The sequence below is a fragment of the Trachypithecus francoisi genome, unplaced genomic scaffold, assembly GCF_009764315.1.
Source record: "Trachypithecus francoisi isolate TF-2019V2 unplaced genomic scaffold, Tfra_2.0 Contig00159, whole genome shotgun sequence".
In the NCBI taxonomy this organism is placed as follows: domain Eukaryota; kingdom Metazoa; phylum Chordata; class Mammalia; order Primates; family Cercopithecidae; genus Trachypithecus; species Trachypithecus francoisi.
In genome coordinates, this window is record NW_022680496.1 from 197,178 (window position 1) to 222,820 (window position 25,643).

General features: G+C 44.5%; 1 protein-coding gene and 1 pseudogene across 5 annotated transcripts in view; both read right to left on the minus strand.

The window, feature by feature from the left end:
- Positions 1-21,044, minus strand: part of ALDH3A2 (aldehyde dehydrogenase 3 family member A2) — a 28,758-nt gene extending 7,714 nt beyond the window's left edge. Inside the window, exons 1-9 of one of the 5 annotated variants that reach the window (XM_033190355.1) lie at positions 20,738-20,862; positions 20,439-20,600; positions 17,841-18,072; positions 16,669-16,754; positions 14,246-14,454; positions 12,928-13,045; positions 9,526-9,667; positions 7,323-7,489; positions 5,788-5,887 (exon numbers count right to left, since the gene is read on the minus strand). In XM_033190355.1, the coding sequence (XP_033046246.1) occupies positions 5,788-5,887; positions 7,323-7,489; positions 9,526-9,667; positions 12,928-13,045; positions 14,246-14,454; positions 16,669-16,754; positions 17,841-18,072; positions 20,439-20,591 (1,207 nt within the window). In that variant the 5' untranslated portion in view covers positions 20,592-20,600; positions 20,738-20,862. Of the gene's footprint in view, positions 1-5,787; positions 5,888-7,322; positions 7,490-9,525; positions 9,668-12,927; positions 13,046-14,245; positions 14,455-16,668; positions 16,755-17,840; positions 18,073-20,438 lie in introns of all 5 variants that reach the window. The other 4 variants (XM_033190439.1, XM_033190521.1, XM_033190609.1 and 1 more) reach the window with 4 other exon arrangements.
- On the minus strand, positions 8,705-8,795 carry LOC117071366 (annotated as a pseudogene).
- Positions 21,045-25,643: the final 4,599 nt, after the last annotated feature.

The window sequence follows — 25,643 nt, forward strand, 5'->3', positions numbered from 1 at the left end:
TATTAGTTGTCTGTCTCTAAAATGCGTGCATTTGGCCAGTCGCAGTGGCTCACACCCGTAATCCCAGCACATTGGGAGGCTGAGGTGGGACGATTGCTTGAGCCCAGGAATTCAAGACCAGCCTAGGCAACATAGTGAGACCCAGTCTCTATACAAAAAAATGTTTTTAATTAGCCAGGCATGGTGGTTGACCCCTGTAGTCCCAGCTACTCAGTGGGCTAGGGCGGGAAGATTGTTTGAGCCCAGAGTTTGAGGCTGCAGTGAGCCGTGATTGTACCACTGTACTAGCCTGGGTGACAGAGTAAGACCCCATCTCAAAAAAGAAAAGAAAAGGCATGGATTCAACCGCAGTACCTGGCATATAATAAGCATTTACTAAATGTCACTTATAAAGCTAACTGTACAACTACTGTAATTGAAACTGTGTGGCCGGGCGCGGTGGCTCAAGCCTGTAATCCCAGCACTTTGGGAGGCCGAGACGGGCGGATCACGAGGTCAGAAGTTCGAGATCATCCTGGCTAACACGGTGAAACCCTGTATCTACTAAAAAATACAAAAAGCTAGCCGGGCGAGGTGGCTGGTGCCTGTAGTCCCAGGTACTCGGGAGGCTGAGGCAGGAGAATGGCGTAAACCCGGGAGGCGGAGCTTGCAGTGAGCTGAGATCCGGCCACAGCACTCCAGCCTGGGTGACAGAGTGAGACTCTGCCTCAAAAAAAAAAAAAAGAAACTGTGGTACTGGCCCACGGAAAAAACAAACCAGAAAGATAATGCAACCAATGAAAAAACCCTAAGAATGACCCAAACGTGTTTTTATTGAGTACTGACGGTATGAGAATGATAATTTCAAAAAATGGTGCCAGCATAACTAGTTTACTCTTTGAAAAAAAAAAAAGGCACATTATTACATCATGCGGCATACGGCATTCTAAAGTGAACTCCATGGTGTTTTTTTGTTTTTGTTTTTGTTTTGAGACAGTGTCTCGCTCTGTTGCCCAGGCTGGAGTGCAGTGGCATGATCTTGGCTCACTGAAGCCTCTGCCTCCCAGGTTCAAACGATTCTACTGCCTCAGCCTCCCAAGTAGCTGTGACTACACGTGCATGCCACAATGCCCAGCTAATTTTTTTTGTATTTTTAGTGGAGACGGGTTTTCACCTCGTTGGCCAGGCTGGTCTCATGATTCTGACCTTAAGTGATCCCCCTGCCTTGGCCTCCCAAAGTGCTGGGATTATAGGTGTTAGCCACCACGACTGGCCAACTCCATGGTTAAAAGGAAGGAAGGACGGAAGGGAGGGAGAGAGGGAGGGAGGGAAACTACAGATAATTGTTATTTATTTATTTATTTTATTCTTATTTTTTTGAGACAGAGTCTTGCTCTGTTGCCTAAGCTGGAGTGCAGTGGTGCAATCTCTGCCTCCAGGGTTCAAGTGATTCTCCTGCCTCAGTCTCCTGAGGAGCTGGGATTACAGATGGTGCCGCCACACCCAGCTAATTTTTTGTATTTTTAGTAGAGACAGGGTTTCACCATGTTAGCCAAATGCCTTGGCCTCCCAAAGTGCTGGGATTACAGGTGTGTGCCACTGCACCCAGCCTGCAGATGATATTTAATAATACTGAAATAGGGAAAGCTTTTCTAAGCCTACTTTCCAAATCAGAAACCAAAAAACAAAAAGCCACACAGGCTTAGGCGAGGTGTGGTGGCTCACGCCTGTAATCCCAGCACTCTGGGAGGCTGAGGCAGGTGGATCACCTGAGACCAGGAGTTGGGGACCAGCCTGGCCAACATGGTGAGACCCTATCTCTACTAAAAATACAAAAATTAGGCAGGAGTGGTGTTGGGTGCCTGTAATCCCAGCTACTTGGGAGGCTGGGGCAGAAGAGTTGCTTGAAGCGAGGAGGCAGAGGTTGCAGTGAACCAAGATCGCGCCACTGCACTCCAGCCTGGGTGACAGAGTGAGACTCTGTCTCTAAATAAATAAATGCTTCAAATCATAGATAAAAGAAAAATTAAAATCTGGAAAGGGATATGTGTTACAGATAGGACCGAGGATTTTCTTACTTATAAAAAAGGTTATTTAAAGGCTAATAAGGAAGATGTGAACACAGCAAAAATATCAAAGGACATAAATAGAAAATTAATGGGAGTGCTAAAAAAAAATTCAAACTCACTAATAACCAAAGGAGTACAAATTGAAATGAGACCCTTTTCTTTCTGTCTAGAAATTTAATCCAGAACTGGGGATATAAGGAAGTAAACACTCATATAATGTTCATGGGAATACAAAGTGGCAGAAATCTGCAAAGACACTTGAAATATGTATCAAAAGCCTTAAAGGTAAGCATTTCTAAAGAAAAACCTAAGCTGGGTGCAATGGCTCATGCCTGTAATCCCAGCACTGTGGGAGGCCAAGGCAAGTGGATCTCTTGAGCCCATAAGTTTGAGACCAGGCCCTAATATGGCAAAACCCTGTCTCTACTAAAAATACAAAAATTAGCTGGGCATGGTGGCACACACCTGTAGTTCCAGCTTCTTGGGAGGCTGAGTCAGGACTATTACTTGAACCCAGCAGGTGGAGGTTGCAATGAGCTGAGATCACACCACCGCACTCCAGCTTAGGTGACAGAGGGAGACTCAGTCTCAAAAAAAAAAAAAAAAAGAAAGAAAAAGAAAAATCTAAACTATATGCCAAAATATTAATAGTGCTTATGCCTGGGAGATTATTACATTTTTCCTTAAAGTTTAATTGTTCAGACTTTTTGCCGCTGTGTCTATATTACTTTGCGAATTAGAAGAAAAAAGCATTGTTTTCAATTTGGAAAATTGTATAATTTTAACAGAGTAATTACACTTGTAGACATTTTTCCTAAAGAAATAATCAGAGTGCCTAAAGATACATTATATAAGAATCATAAGCCCAAAAAAATTGAAATCACAAAAATCTAATACTGGGAACTGGTTACATAAATATGCCACATTCATATGATGGAAAAGTATGCAGTTACTAAAATTATCACATGCAAGAATACTGACATAGGAAAACTGTCACACTATCCTGTCACATACAGGGTAGAGAACAATATATAATATGATACTTTTTTGAATAGACTATTCAGGTGTCTGTGTATATATGTGTGCATATATGTGCAAGACATATACCAGTTATCTTTACATAGTGGGGTTATGGGTAATGTAAATGTTTATTCTTTGGGCTCTATCTTTTCCAACTTTTCTTAAAAAGCCTGTATTCCTTTTACATTTGGGGGTCAAGGCTTGTCTTATTTTTATTTTTTTACAGCATAGCCACTATAATAATGTATTATATACCTGAAATTTGCTAAGACAGTAAACCTGTTTTTTTTTGCTTTTGCATCTTCTTTTTGTATTTTTAACTTTTGTGGGTATATAATAGGTTGCTTATTTTATTTTGTTATTTATTTTATTTTATTTTTTGAGATAGAGTCTTGCTCTGTTGCCAGGCTGGAGTGCAGTGGTGCAATCTCAGCTCACTGCAACCTCCGCCTCCCCGGTTCAAGCGATTCTCCTGCCTCAGCCTCCTGAGTAGCTGGGATTACAGGTGCGTGCCAGCACACCCAGCTAATTTTTGTATTTTTAGTAGAGACAGGGTTTCACCATGTTGGCTGGGATGGTCTTGATCTCTTGACCTTGTGATTCTCCCACCTCGGCCTCCCAAAGTGTTGCGATTACAGGCGTGAGCCACAGTGCCCACCCTTTTTTTTTTTTTAGATGAACTCTTGCTCTGTCACCCAGGCTGGAGTGCGGTGGCACAATTGTGGCTCACTGCAACCACCGTCTCCCGGGTTCAAGCGATTCTCCTGCTTCAGCCTCCCTAGTAGCTGGGACTACAGGCACACACCACCACACCCAGCTAACATTTGTATTTTTAGTAGAGACAGGGTTTCACCATGTTGGCCAGGCTGGTCTGGAACTCCTGACCTCAAGTGATCTGCCCACCTTGGCCTCCCAAAGTGCTGGGATTACAGGCATGAGCCACTGCGCCCGGTTGTGTTTTGTTTTAAATAAGATGGTATAGTCAATGATGTCACAGGCTACCTGGTCAAGTAGGGACAGAGACTGAACCCAAGTCACTTAGATTTGCAATTAGAGGACACTGGAGACACCATATGGAACAATTACCGAGTAGATTACTGCACTAGCACAGTGGATGCCAGGATCCTATGCAGTGAGCTGAGGAACTAGAGACAACGGAGTCCAATCTTTTAAGCATCTGGGCTACAAAAGTATTGGTTACTCCAGCCAAAATCCCAGGAGTCATCCTCTTTCATTCACCCCCTCCTCCAACATTCACTCCATCAGCAAATCCTGCTGCTTGATCCCAAAAATAACCCCTTCCCTTTCTATCCCCCTCTGCCACCACCCTCTACAAGCCACCACCATTTCCAATTTGGATCTGGCAATACCTACCGATTTGGTCTCTTCCCGCCCGTCCCTCACCCATGTCAGTCACTGTGCTGGGTGCTGGCAATATGTTTACCTCCTAGACAAGGACCTGTGGCTGTAGGTCAAGGCTCCTTGGTCATAGGATAAGGTTTCCTTAACCAGAAACAGACGGTCCTGCCTAGCTGGGCCATCGCATCCCATGGAGCAACTGACTTCCGGTATCACAAAGGGAGAGGATAGAACAGGGCTTTAAGACAGCGGCTTTTATGGTTGGGTTTTTGTTTTGAGAATGTTTACATATTGGCTATTTTGTAATATCTCTATTAGATAGTAGAAAACCCCACCTAGCCTAGGTCCCAAAGGAGAAATAAAACGCTGAGTCAGTCATCTCACGTGTGGGAGAGGGAGGCAGGTCACGTTCTAAAGGGAACAGCAAGGATCAGGCTATGTCTACAAAGCTTCACTTGGAATGAATTTCTTTCTGCCCATCCTCTCTAGAACAGGGGGAGTCTCATTTTACTCAAATCACAAAACAATTCCAGGAGAGGCTGCTCCTCCAAACAAAGGGCCGGGGAACAAATACAGGTAAGAACTGAGCAGAAAACAAAGGCGTGTTAGAAAACCCCTCTACCTTCTGTCTGTTTCTGGTATTCTGAACCTTTTATTAGTTATCTCATTAAAAACAAAAACAAAAACAAAAAAAAACACAAAGAGAGACCTTCTTAATTTGAGACCTGACTCTTGGTTCCCAAATCTCCTAAATGTGGCAGGACAATAAACAAAATCAATGAAGTGAACAAAGTAAATGATTACAGCTGTGGTCAGTCAGTGCTGCTGACAGAAAGAGTGACAGGACATTCACCCTGTGCTGCAGGGGTGGGTGGGGAAGCAGGAAAACCAGTCAACTGGGTGACCAGGAAAGGCCTCCCTCAGGACAGGACACTCAGGGTACGCAACAGCTGGCTAATTCAACAGCCCGCACAATCCACTCATGAAATGGTGGTGCTTTTGAAATATCTACTATGGGCCGGGCGCGGTGGCTCAAGCCTGTAATCCCAGCACTTTGGGAGGCCGAGACGGGCGGATCATGAGGTCAGGAGATCGAGACCATCCTGGCTAATACGGTGAAACCCTGTCTCTACTTAAAAATACAAAAAACTAGCCGGGCGACGAGGCGGGCGCCTGTAGTCCCAGCTACTCGGGAGGCTGAGGCAGGAGAATGGCGTAAACCCGGGAGGCGGAGCTTGCAGTGAGCTGAGATCCGGCCACTGCACTCCAGCCTGGGTGGCAGAGCAAGACTCCGTCTCAAAAAAAAAAAAAAAAAAAAAAAAAGAAATATCTACTATGAGCAGGAGAAAAGAAGACTCACCCACTCCTCCAAAGGGCAAAGAGTTGAGCGTGAAGTGCATAATGACGTCATTGCCTGTGACACCTCCGCTGGATGTCTCATCAATCATCCGTTTGATGAGCTGAGGACAGACCAAAGGCATCCAGGTCAGTGAAGTTGCCCCTTAGGGAACACTCACGGCCCCACCACACAGAGGGCTGTGTGCTCAGAGTTACGTGCTTAAAGGATGCACATTCTGGCTTTGTGTCAGTGAAAATTCTTGAGTTTGGGGACACCGTGCCAGGTAGACAAACAATCTCAGCTGTGGTTAATTTAGCAAAGTGACTGATACCCAACCTCTCAGACACACATCCAGTGCACAAAGGGAGGCAGCTCCACACCTCTGGGCCTACTCAGCCACAACCTAGAGGTATACTCCCCAACACAGCAGCAAAAGGCTCTTTGTAAGGGGACAGCTTAGACTATATTCCAGCTTTAAACACTGTTATTATTTCTTTCTTATCTCTGCTCTAAATTGTAACACATGATTAATAGGTATTATTTAGTCTTTATGAAATGTAAAAATATTTAAGACTTTAGATTTAGCATCCTATTTTTTAAGAGATAAATGGTTGTTTGGCCTAAGGCCCAGAAAAGCACAAGAACACTTGACTAGTAAATGTCATTTCCCTTGGGTGCCAGCAAGCCCTTGACAGTTCTTCATGTCTGGACTGTAGTCACCTCAGGTGACCCACTGCTGGGAAGTGCTCCGCACCTGACTTGTACCCTGGCCAGCCGACTTTCGGCTTCAGGGTTCCTTCCTGCCCACGTTATCCATGGTTTTAAATGTCAAACCATTGTTTTGTTAATAACCCAGCCTTTACTGAGCCCCACACATTTGGTCTCACTTCAAATACCTGTAGCTGTCTGTATCTCAATAGCCTCACAAGCTCCAAAAGCTGTCACATGACTATCTATATGTTACCATCAGAAGTTCTCCCGAAAACATTTGGGCCACTGTCTCTTAGTAGCAGCTGGTCTCCTAGTGACATGAATGAGTGAGCCATGCAGAAAGTGGCAGAACTGCTCAACCAGGTGATGTGGTTCCACCACTCTAACAAGAAGCTAGTGCCATGTGAGAAACTAAAATCCATCATATCACAACCATTTATGTGACAGTGTTGGGGTCTTCGTCCCACACAGTGGGTGTGAATGTCATTTTGTGCAGGCTCTTATTCGACAATGCCCTGTGGATTAACATCAGAAAAGAGCATTTAATGCTGGCACATATAAGTCTTCCAATTATACAGGAGGTGTTTGTGAATCAAAAACCTTGAGACACTCAACCCTGCAGACTCAGATCTAACCCAAGGGAGGAGGGGAATGGATGCTGTGATAACCTCAGAGCCTCATTAACCAAGACAGCAACCTAGGAACACAGCCTCACTTAGTGGACTCTGATATGACAGAAGAAACCATCATTGTTTCACACTATTTTCTGCATTGTTTTACAGCAAAGAAGGAACATGACTCTTGATAGTCGCTTATGCTAGTGAGCTGTTCTCGCTAAAGCTTACCTTATGGTTATGCGAAAATACATAGAGAGCCAGAGGTTTTTCACGTTCATTTATGAAATCTATGGCCTCATCTACATTTTTCACAGGCACTATTGGAAGAATTGGTCCAAAAATTTCTTCTTGCATCACCTTGGTTTTAGGATCAACATCAGTAAGTACTGTTGGGGCTAAAAAGAAAATAAACAAAATGAAAATGAAAATACTTACTAGACAAAAATGTACAACCCTCATCTTATATCTCTTTCATTGCGTCATCTATCCATCCCTTTCCCTCTCCCCGCCAAGTCATATCTATTGAAAAATCCTGAGCAGGTGGATGAGCTGTGCAAATACTCCATGTCTCCAAAGCCTGTGAATACTTGTGCAAATCTATCTTTTTCACATTGAACTCTGTTCACAGCCATGCATATGTTTAACTGTAGATTATACTTAACATTTTTCTGTGCACAGTTTTACTTTTTTTTTTTTTTTTTTTTTTTGAGACGGAGTTTTGCCCTTGTTGCCCAGGCTGGAGTGCAACAGTGCCATCTTGGCTCACCGCAACCTCCGCCTCCCGAGAGTTCAAGTGATTCTCCTGTCTCAGCCTCCCAAGTAGCTGGGATTATAGGCACGCACCACCATGCCCAGCTAATTTTGTATTTTTAGTAGAGATGGGGTTTCTCCATGTTGGTCAGGCTGGTCTTGAACGGACAGGTCTTTCTAGGAGCAAAGACAGCTCAACCGTGAATCAAATCAATACTATTTTTCCTTAACTCCAGCGCTCTCATTAACCTTTATTACAACTCTGTTGGACAGATTAAGAAAACAGAGTTAAATGGACAAAATTCCCTAAGCCTTAGTTCAGTGTTCCATCTACCATAGGGAAGAGGCACAAAAAAGGAGGCTGAAACAGATGCTGGGGAGGCTATGCAAAGTGTCCCAGCATCTGCTGCCAGTGTAAGTCACCAACTAGCAGTAGACTCCAGAAGACTCTGTAAATAAGAAACTGGATCGTCATCCAAAAGAGAAGTCATCTGACAATAACAAGTTGGCACTTTTCCTTTACCCCTAGTTTCTAATAGATTATCTTGGCAATGTGGCTGTGGACAGCTTCTTGCAGCACCACTTCCAGGGGTATATAAACTGCCACCCCTAATCCATTGCCCGCATCTTCCTCAGGTCAGAGAACCAATTTGGGCTGAGTGTCTACTTCCTCTGCATAGCCGTGCTCAGGTAAAATGATCCCAGCTCGAAGTCAGGGGAAGTCCTAATTAGTCTAGAAGCTAATCAGGATAGCCCCTTCCTTTTGCCATTAATTAACCTAGAAATGGGCAATGTGGACAGGCTGAGGATGGGAGAACAGAGAGGTGAAAGAAGTAGAGTCCGTTTTCTCTTTTTTCTACAGATGTATTCCCCAATTCAATCTGGGCTGCCACCAAGAGAGACAGAAGGCACAAGGATTGTTTTCTTTTGCATCCTAGTACAAAGAATCAGGGTTTTTTGATGGTACCGTGAAGTCACTGAATTATACAGCTCAGCAGAACCTCGGGACTGCTAATTACAAGAGAATCAATTTCTGCTTATTATTTCATTTTTAAATTTTGTTTTTTTAAAGTTGTTTTTTTTTTTTTTTGGTAATTTGTAGCATCTTACCTGATAAAGGGGATAAGTAAAGCTATGTGGTACAGCTTATTTGCCAGCCAAGTCCAAATGTATCTAATTTTTCTGTCACCTTATATGTTACTTTAGAAAAATGTGCTTAACATTCAAAGTAATATATATTCAAGGCAAAGAAGAAAAAGCATAAAGAAGGTACACAAATAATAAGGTCAAGCATGATGAACCAAAACATTATTTCTGGAATGGTACCGTCACTGCTTAATTGTGGAACAGTGACCAAGTTATTTCCTTCTTTGTGCTGTTTTCCCATCCACAAACTAAAGATAATTACATCAAGTTCTATTCTGCTTCTCAGGATTGTTATGAAGAAAAAAGTAGTTACGTGTAAATATGAACTGGAGCAATGCTGGTGGCATCATTCAATACAGAGAAACACAGACATTTTAAATAGTTTATAACAAAAGCTACAGTATACCAGAAAGCAGGATTTAGTACTTCAACAATTAAATGCTATATATTTAATAGTTTATTTAGCGTTAATAAGTAGCGTCAGCAAAAACTGCCAAACTGCCATCTTCCCATAGGAAAGGAGAATTTTCATTACCTATATAGCGTGTGGCCTCATCAGTCTCCCCACCAAAAGCTATCTTCTGTCCTTCAAGCAAACTTAGTATCCTCTTAAAATGACGAAGATTGATGATCCTTTCATAATCAGGAGACTCTTTTATATTTTCTCCATAAAATTCCTATTTAAAAGAACAGGAGTATATAAATGTCACAAAGACCCACAATTCAATTTCAGTGAGTACAAAATCCAGCCATGCCCCCAAATCAATCTGGTTTTATACCCTCACAGAATCTAACACCCCACCCCTCAAGTAATTTAACAGTAGTAAATTTCAGCTTTTCGGCAGGTCGAGGACTAGAAAATAAAGAGCACACACACACAGAAGACATCTATCACTGTCCATAGTTCCAAAGGTTCTTATGGATCTTACAGTCCACCCACGGGCCTTCACCTCCTGCGGCTGACAGTGGGAGCAGGCTGGGGTAAGTCTTGTTCTGCATCAGGGTTGCCTATGTGTTCACACATTGGCTGCGCCTGCTCTCCCCCTACAGTCAGTTCGGTAGTTACAGCAGAGACCCAAAGGTCTGCAAAGCCTGAAATATTTGCCACCTAGCCCTTTACAGAAAACAGTTGCCAATCTTTGCTCCATTTTGTTGTTCTGGTCTTCTTTGAACTGGTATTTCCACCACTTACACATGATGGTGAAACTACTCGAAGGATCAAAACACAGCCTTGGGAAATTACCAAGGTGAAAGAACCTCAATAATCATACAATCAATATTTACTTTGTAAAACAAAATTACTGAATTGCTACATCACTTCAAAGCCTTGGTTGGGAGGGTTCTCAATTGAATCTCAAATCAAAATGAACATTGTTCATTCAACCTCTACCAAGAGCAATTCTCAAGTCTGGGTGGCTGGAATCCCTGGTGCAGCTTGCTAAAATGCATGTGCCTGAGCTCTGACTCCAGAGTCACCAACAGTAGTTTTCAGTGCTGAGTGTATCACAGAATTACCTGGAGGCCTCAGACAAGCTGAATCTTTGGAGGGTAAGGCTTGCAAACTTGTTTTTAAATGGTTCCCTAATGATTCTAACATGTAGCTTGAGAACCACTGTGTTAAGAGTATAAATGCCTCAAAGGCAGGCAGAGGCCCTTATTCCTTTGAAATTGAATTCATCACCACACTCAACTAAGCATTTCTCCAATTCCCAAATATTTTCAATCTCACAAGTATCTTTTAACTACTCTCTCTTCCCACGTACCCTGAATCTGGGCAACTTTTCCTTCATGTGCTCATCTGGATCCATATTTAGTCCTATCACTAAAAATGATAGTCCAATACCCATATCAAGGCCCTAGCACCTCATCCCCAAAGTTACTCTGCCTGGAACACATGGTAAACTATTGCCCTGAACTTCCTGGTACACAATTTTCTTTTCTTTTTTTTTTTTTTGAGACAGGGTCTCACTCTGTCACCTAGGCTGGAGTACAGTGGCACACTCTTGGCTCGCTGCAGCCTCCGCCTCCTAGGAGGATCAAGCAATCCTCCTCCCTCAGCCTGCCAAGTAGCTGGGACCACAGGTACAAGCCACTACACCCGGATAATTTTTGTATTTCTTGTAGAGACAAGATTTTGCTACGTTGCCCAGCTGGTCTTGAACTCCTGGCCTCAAGCAATCTGTCTGCCTCGGCTTTCCAAAGTGCTGGGATTACAGGAGTGAGCCACCGTGCCCAGCCAATTTTCTCTCCTTTTTTTTTTTTTTGAGACAGAATCGTACGCTGTCACTCAGGCTGGAGCACAGTAGTGCTATAATGGCTCATCGCAGCCTTGAACTCCTGGGCTCAAGTGATCCTTTTGGCTCCAGCCTCCTGAGTAGCTGGGACTACAGGCATGTGCTACCATGCGCAGCTAACCTTTTTCTCTTTTGTAGAGACAGGGTCTCGTTATGTTGATCAGGCTGGTTTTGAACTCCTAGGCTCAAGCGATCTTCCTGCCTTAGCCTCCCAAAGTGCTCGGATTACAGGAGTGAGCCACTGCAACCGGCAACAATTTTCATTTTCTTTCTTTAAAATTTTTTGAGACAAAATCTCGTTCCATTACCCAGGCTGGAGTGTGGTAGCACGAACTTGGCTCACTGCAACCCCCACCTCCTGGGTTCAAGCAATTCTTGTGCCTCAGCCTCCCAAGTAGCTAGAATTATAGGTGCATGCCACCATGCCCAGCTAATTTTTGTATTTTTAGTAGAAATGGGTTTTGCCATGTTGGCCAACCTGGTCTGCAACTCCTCACCTCAAGTGATCAACCTGCCTCGGCCTCCCAAAGTGCTGGGATTACAGGCATGAGCCACCATGTCCGGCCAACAATTTTCATTTTCAGATCACATGCATTACTCTGGTGTTTCTGATCCTTCCTTTTAGTGCCAATTAACATCTGTCGAGTAAACAGTGACTACTCCAATAATTTCTTTCATCTGAGAGGTTAATGACACTCACCCACTGCTGAACTCAGTCACACTGGTCGTCCCATTCTTATTAATTAATTATTTATTTATTTATTTAAGACAGAATCTTGCTCTGTCACCCAGGAGTGTAGTGGCATGATCCTGACTCACTGCAACCTTTGCTTCCCGGGTTCAAGCAATTCTCGTCAGGGTTCAAGCGAATCTCGTGCCTTAGCCTCCTGAGTAGCTGGAATTACAGACATGCACCACCACCCCTGGCTAATTTTTTTTGTACTTTTAGTAGAGACGGGGTTTCATCACATTGGCCAGGCTGGTCTTGAACTTCTGACCTCAAGTGATCTGCCCGCCTCGGCCGCCCAAAGTGCTGGGATTACAGGCATGAGCCACCGTGCCCAGCCCCCATTCCTTTCTACCAACCTAAATTCTACATTTCCTTCAAGTCTTGGCTTGGGACTCTACCATGCAGTCTTCCTTGGTTCCTTCACTGCAGATATTTACTTTAAATACCCTGAAAGATTGCTAACTATACAAAAGGTACACTGTAAGTAGTTATTTAATTAAGTCACACCTCCAAACTACTGGCCACCCTAGGCCCTCTACATACACAAAAACTGATAACCTTCATCAGCAATGGCCAATATGCCACAGGGTCTCTCTGATTATACCTAAAGGGTTGGCAACATTCCCTCAAAACCATGGACACACAATTATTTAACTTTTTTTAAAAAAGTATATGACACAACTAAATCAACTAGACAACTTAAGTAGATTTAACACCAAGGCAACCTTGCTCCCAGCAGATATTCTATGAAAGGTACACAGAGCATTTTCATATTAGTCAGTAAGTTCATTGAGTCACATATGCTTTTAAAATTTTCCTGAAGGGAGAAACAAATGGGGATGCTTCCTGCGAACAGTTCATTTGACTCCTTATCTTATTAAAATCAGTGGAATCAGATGTTTCAAATACAAACCTTCACCGTTTCCTTAATCTTCCACACAATTTGACTTTGGAGGGATGCTTCACAGAGAATATAATCAGGTGCAATGCAGGTTTGGCCACAATTCATGTATTTTCCCCAGGTTATGCGTCTGAGGGGAAAAAGTCCAGAACAGCTATACAATTCAGTCAAATTTTCAATTGTTACATTGTGTTGTTTGAATGTTTTGCAACTAAAATAGATTCATATATTTATCTGGCAATTTTTATTAAAAAGTTAAAAACTCATTTCTAAATCAGTTGGTTGGAACTTAGAATGTATTTTCCAAATGAGGTAGAGTATTTTACACAGCAGGGAATTCTCACACCAGCTCATGGGAAACAGTACTTGGTAAACAGCGATGCCATTGCCTGCAGCAGGAAAAGAGGAGAAACAGCCTCCCAATGTCCTTTCCCCTCTCCCAGTCCAGCCAAAGGAAAGTCCTGGATGACAGGAGTTCAGTATAGACTCTCCTGGTTGTGGTTTTTGGCTCTGCTGGCAAGATGTTCAGGTATAAAGCAGGATGGCAGCCAGACTTCAAGGCCATGCTCCTCTTTGTGGAGCCCTGCCCCACTTGGGAAGACCTTTTCCATGCATGGGCAGAAACCCACGCCCTGAACATTCACTAACTGAGGGTGTCCGGTTTTGGCAACAAGATTTCTACTTAGGAAGCCAACCTGGAACCCTGACCTGGCATCTCTGAAGGGGACAGAAAGCCACGCCACCCAGGGCACAGAGTCATGAAGGGGAGAGAAAGTCACGTCACCCAGAGCAGAGTCAGTTCTATGATTTGGCACTTCTTAGTAGCTAAACCGGATTTAGCAGAGAGAACCTGAAACCTCTTATTTTCTGATTTTCAGATGCAAGATGTTATTCACAGTTAAAAAATGAGGAACACTCGCTTTTGTCCACAAAGGATCTCAGTTAAGAGATCAGCATAATACCCCCTCTCAAATGGGAATTTAAAGATTTTATTTGGCGCACACAATACTTTGGATTATGTACTTCACAGATCACTGGCCAGAAGAACATTACATTTCTTGCTAGATCTAGCTGTAATCTTGAGGACAGAAATAACTTTTTCAAAATTCCTAAGGACAATCACACGATGTCAGGACTTACAGCTCACCATTTGTAATGGTGGCACCGAGAGAGTGAAAGACTCCTGTTACTCTTGATGACATTGACCACCAAAGTTTAACGATGTATCTTGGAGCCATAAGGTATGGGGTTCAAATGCAAAGAGTAACATTGTCAGGAAAAGTCTCCACTGTGCTGGGAAAACTGCAGAAAATCAGAGAGCCAGACTCACCTGCAAACAATGTCCAGGTCACAATCTTTATCAACATAACATGGACTTTTCCCTCCCAGTTCAAGAGTCACAGGGGTCAGATGCTTGGCAGCAGCTTCCATGACAATTTTGCCAACCGCAGTATTTCCCGTATAGAAAACGTGGTCAAATCGCTGCTTCAGGAGCTCCGTAGTTTCCTCAACACCACCATTAATAACAATATACAGGTCCTCAAAGAAAGAGAAACACAAACTCTTGCACTGCCAAATTTATCCTAACATCTTAACATCAGCAATCTCTTCAACATAAACATGTAACATTCAGTAAAACCCAGAGAGTGTCAAGACCAGTCCCTGTGAGGGATGGGAGGGGGAGCTGACCAAGGACAAGAGGAGAACACACAGTCCGCTGGCATCTGGGAAGCATGAACCCACATAGAACCAACCTGGAGACTCGGTTTCTTACATGAGATCAGCAACAAAGACTAAGGAGAACAAATGGTTGCATTTGACCAGGGAAAATGCATGAGATGTGGGTGTATGCAGAAGTGACTCTGGTGAAGAATGGCTCCCACAGGACAGGTCCCAGCTGCATATCTTAGTCTGAATGTTCTCTGTCTCACAACAGAGTAGGCTCAGCCCATGCTATTCTGAATGATATACCCGGCACAGTAGCTGAGAGCGCTTGCTTTTGAAGTGTATCTGGTTTGAATCTGGGCTCTGCCACTCACTAGCTTATTTGACTTTAGGCAAGCTATTGAACATCTCTGAGCCTCAATTTCCTCATCTGGTACTAGGAGAATTCACGTAGCTTCTGTGGACTGAGCCCATCTACGCATTGTACTATCATTACCAGCTGTTCTAAGAGACAACACCTTAGACAATAACAGCATGAAAAGTAAGAGAACAGATGGCAACCAAGGAAGACAGAGAGGTATTCAAGACTCCAAGGTGGAAGTGTAAAGTAAAAGCTGGCTTGTGGATCTCATGTTTCCACTTGATCTCCTGTTGTGAAGGCGAATTAGTTTCATTCACTTCATAGTTCAGCTGCCCAACAAATGTTTCAAGCTTTAACTTTTCTACGACTTAACCTATACAGCATATATTATTAATCCCTTAACACGGTAACTGAAGCTGGTAGGGCATTATTATCCTCCTCATCCGGACAGTCAGTTATTGAATAATTTACCCCTGGTCAGGGGCAAAGCAGTACCTTCAACCTCTATCTTCTGGTTCTAAGTCCTATTCAATCCTTGACATCTCACTGTCTTCCATTTCATTTTTCTTGATTGGATCATTACAGCTATTAGAACAAAATGGTTCTAACAAAGAGAACAATATCATTCCAAGAACCAGAACTGGCCTCAAGCTATTACAAGTTGATATACAAAATACAGGTTAAGGTATTTTTAAGCTGTCTTTCAATGAAAGCTAAATGAAGACTCCTCTCTGCAGCAACTCATGTAGAACTCAGCAGTGCCAATTTCTTCGTGGCATCATTAACTTCCTCCCCTGGAGGGCATAAGAACCTCTGACTCAGAGAGATGAATTACCCCGCAGTTGAGCAGATCATTTTCTTTATTCAGTTCTTGATATTCTTAAATGCCAGCATGTTAAGTCAGTGTGAGGATACGTCCTCTAGTTCAGGAGGGCACTTTTTTGTGTGTGTGTGGCATGTTTTCATGCCACAGACATGTCTTTTTTGAAAGCAGAAGTACTCTTATAGGCTGAGTGTGGTGGCTCACACCTATAATCCCAGCAGTTTGGGAGGCCAAGGTGGACGGATCACCTGAGGTCAGGAGCTCAAGACCAGCCTGGCCAACATGGTGAAACCCCATCTCTACCAAAAATACAAAAACTAGCTGGGCGTGGTGGCACATGTCTGTAATCCCAGCTACTTGGGAGGCTGAGGCAGGAGAATCACTTGGACCCAGGAGGCGGAGGTTGCAGTAAGCTGAGATCCCACCATAGCACTACAGCCTGGGTGAGAGAGCAAGATTCCATCTCAAAAAACAACAAAAAAGAGAACTCTTATATAATCATATAAAAGTACATTTTGTTAGAACAAAAGAAATTATTAGTAACAGAAATATGTTAGCACCCAGCACAGTACCAGTCCCTCACTAAATAATCCATTAAATGAAAACACCTAAAATCACATTAGCTCAAATAAAGATTATTCCAAAATGCCAAACAGACAGAATCTGTGAACAGCAGGAGTACATACCCATGAAGTCATGGGCCTACATATATTGTGTAACCTCCACAGCCGGGTGACTCCACAATGTACTTTGGAACTGAACTCCTTTTACTAAGCCAATTGCTGAAGGCTTAAAGAAACTGCAATCGGGTCCCTGGCCAGCAATAACATGCAATAGCAAGAAAATCAAATGTGTGTTTTCCACAGTAAACACGTATGTTGAAGATGGGGCAAGAAATTCTTACCTGGTCTAAATACTGAGGGAGAAGATTAGCCACAATCTTGGCTGTATTTTCACTCAGTTCAGAAGGCTTGATAATCACAGCATTTCCTAAACAAAGTAAAAAGTAGAACAGTATCATCTAATACTTAACTGTAATAGCTACCAAAATGGCGTTCAGTGGGAAGTACAGGCTAGGTACTCCCAATTATTTCTGCAGCTCTCAATGCTGCACATCCTCAAAATGAGCATAAGAGCTCACCTCACTTTCTCTTCAAAGGCTAACTCCTTAGCTGTCATCATCTTCAGGTCACTGTCAATGGGTTCCATCAGCCTTTCCCACTCCTCCAACTTTCTATCACTTTTCTCCCACTTCTGCCCCTAAATTGTCCTCTCTGCCTGGGAATTATTGGGCAAATGAGCGATTTCAACATACAGCTCTCTATCTGGATCCTGCAAAGTGAGAAATTAATCTCCTGGCATTTGCTATATACCCAAGCTAGCATTACTCTCATAGCCTTTATTTGAATGAAGAAACTGGTCAGACAGAATCAAATGGTTCATCCAAAGCCAGAGCCAGCAACTGAAACCATATTAGAATATGGATGCCTGACTCCAAACTCCTGGGCCTATTGACTCAGACACCTTTACACTTCCACAGGTTCATTCTCCACGTGCTTCAAAACATAGCCACACAAATCTCCTCAGCAGCCCATTTAAAAATATGTATGATGGCCGGGCGTGGTGGCTCAAGCCTGTAATCCCAGCACTTTGGGAGGCCGAGACGGGCGGATCACAAGGTCAGGAGATCGAGACCATCCTGGCTAACACAGTGAAACCCCGTCTCTACTAAAAAATACAAAAAACTAGCCGGGCGAGGTGGTGGGTGCCTGTAGTCCCAGCTAGCTACTCAGGAGGCTGAGGCAGGAGAATGGCGTGAACCCGGGAGGTGGAGCTTGCAGTGAGCTGAGATCCGCCACTGCACTCTAGCCTGGGCGACAGAGCGAGACTCCGTCTCAAAAAAAAAAAAAAAAAAAAAAAATGTATGATATGAATGAATTCTCAGTACACTGGTGGTGTAAACAAAGGCAAATCACCAAAGTAAATGCATTTAATTAGCCACTACCCTTAATTTACAATGAATATGAGAAAATAAGCCTCCCTAAAAAGGTATATAGACATAAGCTGGCACCAGACCTGCAGCGATGGCTCCTATCAGTGGCTGAATGGTGAGAACAAAGGGGTAGTTCCAAGCTCCGATTATCAGCACCACTCCCAGAGGCTGTGGCTGAATATAGGCCTCATCCAGCATGGTGAGCAGGTTCTTCTTAACTGGTTTAGCAGTAACCCATTCAGGAAGATTCTCAAGCATAAAATCAATTTCCCCAAGGACAGTAATGACTTCCTGACTGCACGCATTGAATTCACTCTGTTATAAGAGAATCACAGTTAATCTTGCAGAGTAAGTATGATACACTTGGCCCTGAATGTCAAAACACTCAAGCCAGGTACAATTGCAGTGACAACAACTGGCATTATCAGACTAGCTGGTTTGCCATCCAGACTCCTTTTGCACCCTTCACGCCCTTGATAAGGGCTTGCTAATTCTCTAATATATTAAAAAAAAAAAAATCAAAGATTATTTCAGGGAGTAGTAACACTAATAGTAGTAGTAGTACCACTAGTAAATCCTTCTTTACTAATCCACACCCTTTAAAAGCCAGGCTTAGGCCAGGCGCGGTGGCTCAAGCCTGTAATCCTAGCACTTTGGGAGGCCAAGACGGGCAGATCACGAGGTCAGGAGATCGAGACCATCCTGGCTAACATGGTGAAACCCCATCTCTACTAAAAAAATACAAAAAACTAGCCGGGTGTGGTGGCGGGCACCTGTAGTCCCAGCTACTCAGGAGGCTGAGGCAGGAGAATGGCGTAAACCCGGGAGGCGGAGCTTGCAGTGAGCTGAGATCCGGCCACTGCACTCCAGCCTGGGCGACAGAGTGAGACTCCGTCTCAAAAAAATAAATAAATAAATAAAAGCCAGGCTTAAATATTACCTCTTACAGGAAGATTTCCTTGAGGAACAAAGGTCTGCTCTGATCATACTTTCTGTATCACAGTAATTATGCTCTTGATCTGCATCTTAATATTTCACCCTTAATGCACTGGTTTATAACTATTATTCACATTTTATCTGTGTATGCTCTGTTTCCCAACCAAGTTTAAAACTCTTGGGGACAGGGAACTTATTGTATTTCTTGAGTCATCCTATAGATACACATACTCACACATTTAGTTCTTCAAGAATGATTAAATGACACAGTCTTTTTGGAATCTTAATTATCCCATCTTGTTTATTTAATATCACAGCCCCTTTCCACCAAAAGTACTCTATAGTTGCTACTAGTACTACTACTGTTATGACTTATTAAAATAATCTTTGATTGAGGGGATTGTGGGGAAGGGAAAAATCACAAACCCAGAGTAAAGCTTTGCTACACATGTAATGCAGATAAAAACTAAAAACAAGATGATGGCCTCGTGCCTGTAGTCCTAGTATCTGGGAGGTTGGGGCAGGAGGACTGCTTGAGCCCAGGAGCTGGAGGCTGCATTGAGTTATGATTGAGTCACTGCACTTCAGCCTGGGTAATAAAGGGAGACCTCGTCTCTTTAAAAAAAAAAAGTAACTATTATCAGAAAACATATAGGAATATACTTACACCCTAAAACATTACTTAAAACTTTGCTACCACAGGCCAGGGGTGGTGGTTCACACCTGCAATCCCAGCACTTTGGCAGGCCCAGGCAGGTGGATCACTTGAGGCCAAGAGTTCAGGACCAGCTTGGTCAATATGGTGAAATTCCATCTCTACTAAAAATACAAAAATTAGCCGGGCATGGTAGCACACGCCTGTAATCCCAGCTACTGAGGAGGCTGAGGCAAGAAAATCGCTTGAACCCGAGAGGTGGAGGTTGCCGTGAGCCGAGATCGCACTACTGCACTTCCGCCTGGGAGACACAGTGAGACTCTGTCTTAAAAGCAAAACAAAACAACAAGCAAACATACAAAAACACACACACACACACAAATCAAAACAATAAAAACTTTGCTACACAAAGCGTGTATCCAAAAGAGGCATATGATATCACTGGGGACCTTGTTAGAAACTTGGAATCTCAGATCCCACCCCCGACGTACTGAACAATAATTTGCATTTTAACAAGATCCCCAGGTGTCTGTTAGTGCATTAAAATTTGAGTAGAACTGACCTAATAACACACAAAGTTATGAAGAAAAATTTGAGTGCAACTATAACTTAAAAATAAAACTCTGTCTACAAAAGGAACCATAAAGCCAAAAGGCAAGAAATAGACCCAGAGGCTGGTCTGAGGGTAATGGATTATTCAGAACTTATTAATATTACTGTCACTAAAGTTGGTATACAACTCTCCCACTGCTAAATTTTACTGGCTTTAAAAGAGAGAAAGAAAGAAACCCAAAGAAAGTATCTACAATACGGTAAACTGACAAATTACTGAAACCCAGAATATACAAAGAGTTCCTACACATCATAAGGAAAAGAATCACAAATGTAACAGAAAAATGGACAACAATAGAGTGCTAGAGGACAGGGAAAGTCAGAGGGAACTTTGGCTTTATCTGTATTGCTGGAGATCATACTTCCAGCGCTGGAGTAATCCGAAATGTAAAAGCAAAAACAAAACCCAGCAGAAGCTCCGGCCCGCAAGTGCGCGGCTGGGGCCAGCTTCCTCGCGCCCCGCCGCACGCGTGCGTACTTTGCATAGGTCGGCGGCGATGGCCGCCAGGATGTCCTTCTCGCGCTCCTGCACCATCCTCCGCAGGGCCTCCAGCTGCTGCAGCCGAAACCGCAGGGATCGCGACCGTCCGGACAGGAATGCCTGGCGGACCCGCTGTATTTCGCGCTCCATGGCCTGGTCCTGCACAGAACTGCACGGTCAGAGGGCGCTGGGGCGTGGGAGACGGGATGCAGGCAGGTGCGGGCCTTGCCTCCCCTCCCTCCGCCTCCCTCCGGGGGTTGTCCCCACCGCCGGGTATACCCGCAGCCACAACTCACTCGCCGAGGGCTCGCTCGCTCAGCCACGGCCTGCAGGCCCGCCTAGTCCCACTGCCAGACCCAGTTGGGGCTGACTGAGCTTGACCCAAAACCTCGCGCCTATTGGCCCCGGAGGCCCACGTGACAGCCGCCGGCCGGACGCCGGCCTTGCCCACGCGAGCCCCCGCCCTCCCCCGGATTCTGGCAGCCGGCTAGGATGTGGGGGGTGGAGTGCACAGTGTGGGAGCGGAGCGCGGCCACGGGCCCGGGAGCTGGGGGGTGTAGGGATGGAGGGAAGGTGTTGGCCATCCTGCTGAGAGCGCCCCGGGGCGGCCCCAGAAAGGGCGAAGAGGAATCCTGGAGGAGCAGGCGGGGGCGCGCCACTGGCAGTGGGCGCCCGGCCGGAAGCGTCCGGACTGCAACTGAGAGCCGTCTCCGCTCCGGCACGCTCAGAGGGGTTCCCTCCTCCATTTCGTGGCTCTTCAAACGTGGCTAGATGGACGGAGTTGGAGGCTTAGCGCTCCCTTTTCTGCTTCCCTGTCCCGTGCTCCTTCCTTCAGCGAGGAGCTGCCTCTACTTGACCGGCACTGACCGTCCGGGTTGCCTGGAGAGCTAGTCCCTGAGGGTGGGAAGCCCGGGTTCATATCCCGCGGAGCCAGGACAGTGGTCATTTTCTTCGTGCACAAGCATCATCCTCGCATGTCCGTTACTCAGAGCTTCTTCCCAGGCTGCATTTGTCCCGCGGCACACCCTTCCATGTTCCCGCTCCCAAGAGAGAACCCGCTGCCCTCAGGTTTCCCCCTCCCGCCTTACTGCCTTTCGGGCGAGAGACTTCAGCTCTCATCACTACTCAGCAGCAGGTGCCTCAGCTGATCGGTCCTGTCTTGTGGAAAGCTTTCTTTTCTTTACCATTTCCCTGCACTCTTCTGCACTTTTCTTTTTAGCTCACTGGCCGGGTCCTCTGGGTTTTCCTTTGCTGGATTTTTCTCCCCTTCCTGACCTCTTAGGTGTTCAGGTGCCCAGGGCTTAGTACGAGGTCTTCTTATCTTTTCACAGCCACTTCCTCGTGTAATCCCATGGATGGTGGTGCTCACAGAAGGCTGTAATCCCAGCCTTTCCTCTGAACTCCAGAGGCTATATTTGTGAAAAGAAAATAACTCCGGGCCCTGGCCCAAGTGAACCCCCCACTTACACACAAAACAACAAAAACCCTGGGAGCCCAATTCACTATGCCAGAAGGAAAAAATTAAGCAGAAAGCTGAGTCATGCAAGAAACTGCCTTTCTGTATGTTCCAAAGCAGATAGCTACAGATAAAAGGTTAAATGTCCCCACAGGTAGCTGCCCTGTCCTCACCTTATGTTAGTGAAGTGCTGATTCACAGAGCTGGAGGCAAATACATAATTGACTATTCCCCTGCCTGTTCCTTTTTCTGTTTGTGCAATGTGTGGATTCAGTAATGACCATGTTCTCCCCCTTTCCCCTCCAGCCCGCCCCTCCCTTTTAAATATTGAAGCCCTAAAAATCATATTTAGATAAAGGCATAGACCTCCCTCCCAAGCATGTCCTTTACCTTGGCAAAATAAACTTCCAAACTGATTGAGAGCTGGTTTTGGTTTACAAACTGGCAGCCAAAGGAAGTGACTCTGAGTGGAGGTAGCCCTGACCTTTGACAAATCTATCAGTGCTTGGTACCAGCTTGGGCTATTTTTATTACTCAAACAGGACAATTTGCTGAGATCTGGGAGCTCCACACTTCAGAGAATCCCTGGTCTCCCAAAATTTAGTTGAGATATAAGGTTTGTTTTGCTGTACACCTCTTTTCTGCAGTTTTACTTAACTCCCAACAAGGAAGGCGAGTTTTCCTGCTTCCAGGACGATGGAGAGCAGGCAACTCGTTTCTGGAATTTCATTTGGCTTCCAGCAGGGAAGGTGAGTCTGAGTTTTTTTCCTCCTAAAATGGTAAAGAGCAGTCTTGAGCCTGGGCCCTGTTCCTAGGTAAGGACCTGAATTGGAGTTTTGTCTTGGAAACTCATCTTAGTGACTAAAGTTAACATTAACAACCAACTGGTCTTAATTTCTCCTTACCATTAGAGCACTCAATAATACAAATTGTGCGATCGTTTATTTTGCTTAACAGTTTCTTTGTTTGTTTCTGTTGTTGTTTTGGTCTTTTTCCCATTGGGCTTGACCAGCTCTACCTGACTTGGTCAAATCTGAAGGAAAGTTGAAATTATGGAGAATAAGGCCTTTGAATTGGCTAAATTACCACAGATGAGGGGAAAAAAATGAAAAAGAAAAAAACAGGCCGGGCATCCTGATGGTTTCCCTGCTTCTACCCTTTTGGTTTTTTTTTTTTTTTTGAGACAAGGTGTCACTCTTGTCACCCAGGCTGGAGTGCAGTGGCCATGATCATGACTCACTGCAGCCTCCAACTCCCAGGCTCAAGTGATCCCACCTCAGCCTCCCAAGTAGTCGGGACTACAGGTGTGTGCCACCACGCCTGGCTAAATTTTTTTTGTATTTTTTGTAGAGATGGGGACTTGCTATGTTGGCCAGGCTGGTCTCCGACTCCTGGGCTCAAGCGATCCACCTCCCTCAATCTCCTGAAGTGCTGGAATTACAGATGTGAGCCACCTTGCCGGCCCCCTGCTTCTACTCTTGACTCTAGAGGTTGTTATTTTTCAGTTCTACACTTGCCCTTTTATACTCTACTGCGGGGGCCTAGAGTGTGTGAACCCCGTTTCCCAGGCTGTCATGCCAGCTGGCTTCTGCCAGTAGGGGGCACTACAAGGAAATCAGAAGGCAGGAGATAGAGAGTAACTTTCTGCTTCTGGATTCAATCGTGTGGCAGTTGCTGCCCATTTCTATAGTGAAAGTGGAGGAGGGATTATTCTTTAGGAATTCCTTCCATGGTCAAGGTGGCACCTCTCTGGTAGACAGAGGATGAAAGTGATAGTGTCTCCAAATGGCACAGTAGCTGGTGCAGTTCCATGGGTTCCAGCTAAGGGTATTTTTAGCTGCTTTTTTTTTTTTTTAATCTATAATGTCACCCCATTATTCTTTTTGACATCTATTACTCTTAAAATTCCCTCTACATGAATTAACTAGTTTCTCTTTCATGACTGGACTCTGATAACACTTTGCTGTAGGCTGTTTTCCACCCAGCCGTTGGTGTCCGAAGGTACACTGATCATGTAAATTCACTGCTTAAAACTTTCCAACAGCCTCCTCTCATGTTTAGAATGAAATTCAGAACGTGAATTTTCTATACATATTCTACAAGCCCTAAATGCCCTGGCCCCTGACTACATCTTCAACCTCTTTTTGTAGGATTCTCCCACTTAGTTCCAGCCAGAGTGGCTCCCTTGCTGTACACTACTGAGCACTCTAAACACGTTCCCAGCCCAGGGCTTTTGCATTGTTTCCTTTGCCTGTAGTGTCCAGCTATCATTCTCATGTAATTCAATTTCTGCTTCATTATTACCTCTCTAAAGAAGCCTTCCCTGATGACCATGTCTAAAATATCAGTCTCTGCTACTTTCTGTCCCTGACCCTTTTTTTTTTTTTTTTTTTTTTTGAGACAGAGTCTCGCTCTGCCGCCCGGGCTGGAGTGCAGTGGCCGGATCTCAGCTCACTGCAAGCTCCGCCTCCCGGATTTACGCCATTCTCCTGCCTCAGGCTCCCGAGTAGCTGGGGCTACAGGCGCCCGCCACCTCGCCCGGCTAGTTTTTTTGTATTTTTTTGTAGAGACGGGGTTTCACCGTGTTAGCCAGAATGGTTTCGATCTCCTGACCTCGTGATCCGCCCGTCTAGGCCTCCCAAAGTGCTGGGATTACAGGCTTGAGCCACCGCGCCCGGCCTGTTTTTCTTAATATAAATGTATCTGTTCGTTTGTTGTTTTTAATGTGTCTTCCTCACTGGAATGTCTTGTAAAGTCAGGGTCTTTGTTGTTCATGTTCATTGTAATGTTATACCTTGAATAGAATCTGGCCCACAGTAGGTGCTCAGTAAGTGTTTACTGAATGAATGAATGAATGAATGCTACACTCTCACATACTCTAGTCTTAGTGTCTTGGCACTGTCTACTTTTGCGGCTTTCTCAACAACCTGTAACTTGAAGCTTAAGGAGATTCATGATAAAGCAAGGAAATTAGCAAGACCATCAAACTCTTCACCTCTACTTCTCACTTGCCTGCTTTGGACAAATACAAAAAAATCCAGCCCATCTGGAAATACCAGATGGTTAAAGTTGGGAGACAGTAGATGAGAAGGCAAGCAGGCTTACATAACAAAGAAAAACAGTAGCCTCCAACATATACAAAGTGTTTAATTCAATTATGTAAGTAACTGAGGAGTGCTTGTGCATAGGAAGCCAGCCAACCAATATCAGTATCTAGAACCGTGTGGCAGCAATGTTTAAATAAGCTCAAAGTCTGCCACAGAGTGTACCCAATAATCTTTGTTTATCTGATCTGAAAGAGTAACCAGTTCTAAATGCTGAGATAATAAATATTGTGTAAGGAACTAGGTAAATTGAGATATGAATCATGCTTCCATTTTTTTAAAAATGTAAATAATGGGCTGGGCACGGTGGCTCACGCCTGTAATCCCAGGACTTTGGGAGCCCGAGGCAGGTGGATCACCTGAGGTCAGGAGTTCAAGACCAGCCTGACCAATATGGAGAAACCCCATCTCTACTAAAAATACAAAATTAGCCAGGGTGGTGGCACATACCTGTAGTCCCAGCTACTCGGGAGGCTGAGGCAGGAGAATCGCTTGAAGCTGGGAGGCGGAGGTTGTGGTGAACCAAGATCGCACCATTGCACTCCAGCCTGGGCAAAAATAGCGACATTCCATCTCAAAAAAAAAAATGTAAATAATGAACAGAATTCCAGTGTGGCATTAGAACAGGAATCGGCTTTACCT